The 8,464-nt window shown below is 45.1% G+C and overlaps 1 protein-coding gene across 4 annotated transcripts in view; it reads right to left on the reverse strand.

Moving 5' to 3' along the window:
• The window catches only part of LOC133131479 (epidermal growth factor receptor kinase substrate 8-like protein 2), a 49,531-nt gene that overhangs the window by 17,631 nt on the left and 23,436 nt on the right, over positions 1–8,464 (reverse strand). For all 4 annotated transcript variants that reach the window (XM_061246854.1, XM_061246853.1, XM_061246857.1 and 1 more), the window contains 6 exons: positions 6,062–6,223; positions 4,759–4,908; positions 3,004–3,083; positions 1,477–1,586; positions 788–846; positions 1–108 (listed from right to left, as the gene is read on the reverse strand). The exon at positions 1–108 is cut by the window's left edge and continues 19 nt beyond it. In XM_061246854.1, coding sequence (XP_061102838.1) covers positions 1–108; positions 788–846; positions 1,477–1,586; positions 3,004–3,083; positions 4,759–4,908; positions 6,062–6,223 — 669 coding nt within the window. The remainder of the gene's footprint in view (positions 109–787; positions 847–1,476; positions 1,587–3,003; positions 3,084–4,758; positions 4,909–6,061; positions 6,224–8,464) is intronic.

The following is an 8,464-nucleotide window of genomic DNA, read 5'->3' on the forward strand; positions in this document are numbered from 1 at the left end:
GTTCTTCTTGCTCTTGTTGCGCTGGCTGAGCTGAGCAAAGGCTTCGGCGGCCTTCTGAAGTCGCGCCACGAAGTACTCGATATCGTCCAGCGCGCTGTTGAGGATTTGCTGCGGGAGAAAGAACGGGTCAGACCTGCTGCTCACCTCATCGGTCCCTATCGTCCGTGTTACTGCCGTGTTACTGCCGTGTTACTGCGTACCATCTGTATTCCTGTGTCGGTATGTCAGTGTCTGTGCTTCCGTTTGTACTTCCTGTTGTGTGTCAGTGCTTCTAGTTGTCAGTCCTTCCTCTTGTGTGTCAGTGCTTCTAGTTGTCAGTTCTTCCTCTTGTGTGTCAGTGCCTCTAGTTGTAAGTCCTTCTTCTTATGTATCAGTGTTTCTAGTTGTTAGTCCTTCCTGTTGTGTGTCAGTGCTTCTAGCTGTCAGTCCTTCCTGTTGTGTAAGTGTCAGCGCTTCCAGTTGTCAGTCCTTCTTGTGTGTCAGTGCCTCTTGTTGTCAGTCCTTCCTGTTGTGTGTCAGTGCTTCCAGTTGTCAGTCCTTCCGGTGGTATAAGAGTCAGTGCTTCCAGTTGTCAGTCCTTCCGGTGGTATAAAAGTCAGTGCTTCTAGTTGTCAGGACTTCCGGTGGTATAAGAGTCAGTGCTTCTAGTTGTCAGTCCTTCCGGTGGTATAAGAGTCAGTGCTTCTAGTTGTCAGTCCTTCCCGTGGTATAAGAGTCAGTGCTTCTAGTTGTTTCGGACTTCCTGTTGTCTCCTGCAGCCCTGCACAGTGCACAGAGCAGGACTCACCACGTCTTTCTCCATACGGGGCTCTGGGTCCGGCTGCATGGACCCCTGTCTGTTCATTTCTAACACAAAGAGGCAGCCAGTCACATACAGCTCAGAACTCACACACTGAGAGAAATGCACAGGTCAATGGGCCCAGAATGCTAAAGTACACTGGGTAAGTGGAAACACACTTTATTTCCCAGGTTAACTGCCCTTTTACATGTTTTATTTCGGGTTGCAGTTTAGCACTAGCTACAACAGGGGTCAGAGTGGGACCGGCCTTAGTAATGCAGTCCCGCCAAGCGTTCACTAGAGAGAAGGGATGATTGTATCCGATATGCCCTCACACACACTTGCCACCAGATCAAAAAAACATATTTAATGGTCTTTTGTTTTTACAATGTAGGGATAATTATTATTACATTTTTCATTTTAGCAACATTGTTTCACCTTAATTTCAGTATTTTCCCCACATAATAGTTTTTATTTCAGTTCTTTCACACCTTTTTTATATTCTGTTTATTACACAGATTTTTTTGATTTATTTTGGAACAACACAACATTGTTTCAGTTTATTTTCAGTATTTTCCCACAGTTTTTTTTATTTTTTACACCTTTTTCACAGCTTTCACAACACCTTTCACATCATGTTTTTGTTGTCTCGTGGGTTGACGATAACGCTAACGTCTGCGTAGGGCGTATCTGCTTACCTTGCATGCTCATGGCCGCCACCCTGCCCTTCACTCCGGGCGCGGGGCCCATGGGCGCCGATGGCGGTATGATGGTTTCACGATGGTGTTTCATCTTCTCCTGGTTGACTCTGTAGAGGAGAAGCAGCCACAGGGCAGCCATTTTATCACAATGAAACTTAAAGGTGAACCATATAGTAAAAAATCACTATATAAAAAATTTCCCTTGCCATGTGGATAGGGCGGCCTGTAGTGTAGTGGTTAAGGTACATGACTGGGACCCGCAATGTCAGTGGTTCGATCCCCGGTGTAGCCACAATAAGATCCGGGCCCTTGAGTAAGGCCCTTAACCCTGCAGGGGAGGATTGTCTCCTGCTTAGTCTAATCAACTGTATGTCGCTCTGGATAAGAGCGTCTACCAAATGCTATTAATGTAATGTAATGTAATGTAATGTAATGTAATACAGGAGTTGAAGGTGTTCTAAAAACACAGGGAAGATATAAAAATCCACAGTACCCAAATAACAATCTGTATGAAGAAAATGTGAATTTAAAATGTTCCGTAGCGTTGTGATATCACAACGATGTGCTCATTTGCTTCAGCACGGCCCACCTTGTAGCTGGAAGAAATCCAAGCACTCGGCACAGACGGTATTCAGTTGGCTTGAGCTAACCAGCCAATCAGAACAGAGGTTCGATGATATCAAAGAGCCTTAAAGACACAGTCACTAAAACAGCGTGGTCTTGGTAAAGCTTATGAGAGGCGCTTATGAATGGACCTGGACAGAGATTGTTTTCGGTACTTAAAACAGTGGTGCCAATGTAGTAGCTACGAATTTGACTCCGCTACGGTGTTACGTTTTTTCAGGATCTTTTTCCCCACCAGTTATCTACCAGTCCAATGGCAAAGTTTAACTTGGGCATCCAATAAGAAGCTAAAATAGGCTAAAATCTATCAGGGTCTAAAATAAAACACCGAAAAGGAGTACAATATGGAACCTATGAGGCTAAAAGTGTGAGAGACCATGCAGGGAACACTGCTGTAAAATCCAGCTTGACCAGCATGAAAATTGACCTGGTGAGGCTGGTCATAAACTGGTCTAACTGGGTATGAGTTGGTCAACCAGTATGGCCAAGCTGGTCATAAACTGGTCTAACTGGGTATGAGCTGGTCAACCAGCATGGCCAAGCTGGTCATAAACTGGTCTAACTCGGTATGAGCTGGTCAACCAGCATGGCCAAGCTGGTCATAAACTGGTCTAACTGGGTATGAGCTGATCAACCAGCATGGCCAAGCTGGTCATAAACTGGTCTAACTGGGTATGAGCTGGTCAACCAGCATGACCAAGCTGGTCATGAACTGGTCTAACTGGGTATGAGCTGGTCAACCAGCATGACCAAGCTGGTCTTACGCTGGTCTAACTGGGTATGATCTGGTCAACCAGCATGACCAAGCTGGTCATAAAGCTGATCTAACTGGGTATGAGCTGGTCAACCAGCATGGCCAAGCTGGTCATGAAGTATGTTTTTTCAGGAGGGAAGGCTTACTTTAGGGTCTGGGGGCGCATCTTCTTGCCATGTTTGTTGTCGCCCAGGGCACTGTCAATGTCTTCATGGACCATTTCAGCCTGCAGAGGAGAGAGAGAAAACATTCCACAGCAATCAAACATTATCTTGTGTGCACTGCACATTCCAGTTCAAAGTTCAGATGGTCTCCATAATGTAAGATACTCGCATATTCTGTGTCCCTCCTGAGATAAGAAACAAATACCAGTGAGCTCCATTAAGTCACATATTTTTCCTGATTTGGCTCTGTATTTTACTTGTGGTTAAAGTGCAGACTTTCAACTTTTATACAATTTCACCACGCAGTAATTACAGCACTTTTTATACATATTCCACCCATTTTAGCGCACCATAATATTTGGGACAAAACGCTTTGCAGTTGTTCCGTTTCACAGGAAGAGGAAACGTGCTCAGCTCAGATTTTAATAGTCAATATGGGAGAGACATACTATAGCAAAACTCTTGTATTACTATATTGTATTACATGCCATTTGGGTGACAGTTTTATCCAAAGCAACTTACACTTGATTAAGCAGGGGCCAATCTGCCCTGGAGCAATGTGGGGTTAAGGGCCTTGCTCAACTATATCAACTATCGAGGAAAATTTGCACTCTCTGTTGAGAAGTCTTAAAATATCTATTGCAGCAAACAGACGAACACGTTTCAGTAATGTAGACATTGACGAAGGCTTACTGCCAAAACGTGTTTGTATGTTTGTTTGCTGATTTGTTAAAATCCATAACTTGTAAAATACACATGAAGGGCTGTTCTAAACAAAAATACAGTCATCGTAAGTGCAATTATTTATTTTTTTTGGGTTAGACAAGAGGGATATCGGAAAGGGGGGGGGGGATCAGGAGGGAAATCAAGAGGGAGGACTAAGGTATAGTTTGAAAAGGTGTGGTTTTAGTCTGCATTGAAATAGGGGGAGGGATTCTGTTGTCCTGACAGTGGTAGGCAAGTCATTCCACCACTGAGGAACCAGAACGGAAAACAGGCGTGAACGTGCAGCTCGACCGTCCAGGTGCTCATAGTGAGGGACCCATAAGGCGACCAGAGCTGGCAGACCGGAGTGGTCTAGCTGGGGAGTAGGGAGTGATTAACGATTATATGTAAGGTGGGGCAGTCCCCTTAGCAGCCTGAAATGCCAACACTAGGGCCTTGAATCGGATGTGTGCGGCAATAGGAAGCCAGGGGAGGCCAATGAGGAGCGGGGTGACATGAGCCGACCTGGGCTGACTGGTGATCAGGCGGGCTGCAGTGTTCTGCACAGGCTGGAGGGGCTTGATGTACCGGCACAGTGCATATCCTACAGCCCGCTGAGCTCTATCGGGCCCAGGTTACTCAGTACAGGGCTTGATGTACCGGCACAGTGCATATCCTACAGCCCGCTGAGCTCTATCGGGCCCAGGTCACTCAGTACAGGGATTGATGTACCAGCACAGTGCATATCCTACAGCCCGCTGAGCTCTATCGGGCCCAGGTCACTCAGTACAGGGCTTGATGTACCAGCACAGTGCATATCCTACAGCCCGCTCAGCTCTATCGGGCCCAGGTCACTCAGTACAGGGCTTGATGTACCAGCACAGTGCATATCCTACAGCCCGCTGAGCTCTATCGGGCCCAGGTCACTCAGTACAGGGCTTGATGTACCAGCACAGTGCATATCCTACAGCCTGCTCAGCTCTATCGGGCCCAGGTCACTCAGTACAAGGCGAGTTCTGCGCTGGCCCTCACCTCCACCTCGTCACAGTGGAAGAAGTGGATGTCGGGCCGGTGCTGCTCGTGGTCCTGGCACACCAGCAGGAGAACGGAGGGGTAGCGGGTCTGATTCAGCACCGTCTGGCTCATATGGACCGTGGAGAGAGGGAAGTTCTCCAGCTCCTCCTGAGAGAGAGAGAGAGAGAGAGAGAGAGAGAGAGAGAGAGGGAGAGACAGAGAGATACAGAGAAAGAGAGACAGAGAGAGGGAGAGACAGAGAGAGGAAGAGATACAGAGAGAGAGCGAGAGAGAGACAGAGAGAGGGAGAGACAGAGAGAGAGAGATACAGAGAGAGAGAGACAGAGAGAGAGAGACAGAGAGAGAGAATGAGAGAGATATAAACCTGCTATGGCAATATTTACATATCAACGACTATATTCTGGTTCAATATGCGGTTTATGAACACTGCTAAATGAGCACACAGAGGCAGCCGCAACAGGAACATTTTTAACAGAGTGGTGCATTTGCATCTCAGTATGTCTAAGGTGTTCCAGAATGAACTATCATACACCTAAATCTGAGGCATGTCCAGAATTGCAGGACTTAGACTGAGCGGTTGTACAAAACTGGTCTAGAACCAAGAAGCCAACATAACCCTGGTTTAGCCATTCCGGGGAGGCCACAATACTGGCAGGTCTACAGTCATTTCCCAATACAACTACCTGCAACCACAGTTAAACCAGGCCAATAGTTTCAGAAAGCCCTGCTATTCTACAGCTGTCCAAGACCAGGGTTAGGGCCCCAGCTTCATGATGTAGGTGCATGCTGTCATTACACTGCATTTTCTTTCATTAAGCTGATACTATTTTCCAAAGTGAGTTATATTACATTACATTACATCGCATTATTGGCATTTGGCAGACGCTCTTATCCAGAGCGACGTACAACAAAGCACAAAGTGCATACCCATAACCAGGAACAAGTGCGCTGAAAGACCGTAGAGGGAAGTACAATTTCAAGTGCTTTGTACAACAAAGATAAGGACTAGAGCCTATTTGATTAATCTGACAATGGATTATATCTGAATGTAAAAGATTTTACAAAGCACAGTGCAATAGAATGATATACACAAAGCAAAGCCCACAAGGACATTAAGAAGTTTCACAAGAGCAGCAGTAACTGCAGAATAGGACAGTTAGCATCCTCAGAGCCAGCAGCAGTGCAGTGCAACAGGAGCAGCCATAACCCAACACACCGCACCATTAGTGCTCTAAAGCAACCTGTCAATCAGTCTCTTGGCCTATCGCTGCCCGGTTCTCCGCTCGGAGGCGGGACTTACCTGCGTGTCGCAGTCCAGTAGACGGATGGCCGTGTCGCTGACCTGAAGCAGCATCTCCTGGGTCCAGATCTTGTCTTTGGAGTCCAGAAGGATCAGCTTCTTAATGGCGTCGTCCACGGTGGCGATCGACTCGGTTTTGTCCATCATGAAGGTGGAGAGGTGCTGGGGGGAGCAGAGGAGGGCACCGCGTTATCCTCCCGCAAGGGGAGGCGTGTGCCTCGTCGTGAATATTAAAGACAGGAAAGAGCAGGCTACGACATGCTATGTGTCATAGTGCAGGCTACGACATGCTATGTGTCATAGTGCAGGCTACGACATGCTATGTGCCCTAGTGCAGGCTACGACATGCTATGTGTCATAGTGCAGGCTACGACATGCTATGTGTCATAGTGCAGGCTACGACATGCTATGTGTCATAGTGCAGGCTACGACATGCTATGTGCCCTAGTGCAGGCTACGACATGCTATGTGTCATAGTGCAGGCTACGACATGCTATGTGTCATAGTGCAGGCTACGACATGCTATGTGTCATAGTGCAGGCTACGACATGCTATGTGTCATAGTGCAGGCTACGACATGCTATGTGTCATAGTGCAGGCTACGACATGCTATGTGCCCTAGTGCAGGCTACGACATGCTATGTGTCATAGTGCAGGCTACGACATGCTATGTGCCCTAGTGCAGGCTACGACATGATATGTGTCATAGTGCAGGCTACGACATGCTATGTGTCATAGTGCAGGCTATGAGATGCTATGTGCCATAGTGCAGGCTACGACATGCTATGTGTCATAGTGCAGGCTATGATATGCTATGTGTCATAGTGCAGGCTACGACATGCTATGTGTCATAGTGCAGGCTACAACATGCTATGTGCCCTAGTGCAGGCTACAACATGCTATGTGTCATAGTGCAGGCTATGATATGCTATGTGTCATAGTGCAGGCTACGACATGATATGTGTCATAGTGCAGGCTACGACATGCTATGTGTCATAGTGCAGGCTATGATATGCTATGTGTCATAGTGCAGGCTACGACATGCTATGTGTCATAGTGCAGGCTACAACATGCTATGTGCCCTAGTGCAGGCTACAACATGCTATGTGTCATAGTGCAGGCTACGACATGCTATGTGCCATACTGCAGGCTATGATATGCTATGTGTCATAGTGCAGGCTACGACATGCTATGTGCCCTAGTGCAGGCTACGACATGCTATGTGCCCTAGTGCAGGCTACGACATGCTATGTGTCATAGTGCAGGCTACGACATGCTATGTGCCCTAGTGCAGGCTACGACATGCTATGTGTCATAGTGCAGGCTACGACATGCTATGTGTCATAGTGCAGGCTATGACATGAAGAACATGATGGTAGCACAATAAGGTCACATGAATTGCCATCAACTAATTTACATTTTACATTTCAGTCATTTGGCAGACGCTTTTAATCCAAAGCAATTTACAAGTGCATAAGTTCTTTCACAGATTAAAGCATCAAATCCATAACTAAAAATACGCATGAGGGGCTGTTCTGTTCTTATGAAGTTTTTAACATAAATTAATGATATACAAATGCATTAATTAAGTATGAAATTCACTTTATAAAAGAAAGGATTAAAGCGCAGAAAATGAAATTCACTTTTCATTAGTTAATGTATTTCTTAACTCCTAACTAATGTATTAGCCACATTAATATTTATACACTAGCAAGCCATAGGATAAACATAAAATTAGTATGCATTAGTAAGCATTAACAGATAGACAAACTGGTTCTCTCATTCCAATACTAATGTTGTTGTCAGTATGTATTCATGATGTAAAAATACATAAACAAAGCTGAACAGCTTAATGTTTCAGTAGTTAGATATTTAACAGCTACATTAGTGCATGCAAATTCATGTAACCTTATTGTAAAGTGTTACCGAAGACATTTACTAGATGATAGATTATAAAAGCAGACATTCCTATTTAGATTGTAGGAGACAGCAGTTAAGACACTCATTTGCATGTGAATGCCACTAAAGTGAAGTATTTGCCATATTTGGTGTCTATGCATTGTTACCAAAAGAAGAAAGAAAGAACGAAAGAAAGAGAAAGCAGGAAGCTCAACATTACAAGATTAAAAATACATTAAAAAATAAATTATAGTTATTTCCAACTGCAGGTATTACTAACCAAGTGTATATCAGCTATCTACACAGATAATCAGAGTAATATTGTCAGAGAGATTGTACAAAATTGTAATCTAACACTGTAAACACTGAACAGTGGAATGTGCCAATACGGTTCATAACTACTGCACCTTTACAACTATAAGAATGTGAAATTATGTGGTACACATAAACAAAACACAGTCAAAATATTTTTTATTTCAACTTTCATTAAGTAACTAACAAGAC

The sequence above is a fragment of the Conger conger genome, chromosome 6, assembly GCF_963514075.1.
Source record: "Conger conger chromosome 6, fConCon1.1, whole genome shotgun sequence".
Classification (NCBI taxonomy): Eukaryota; Metazoa; Chordata; class Actinopteri; order Anguilliformes; family Congridae; genus Conger; species Conger conger.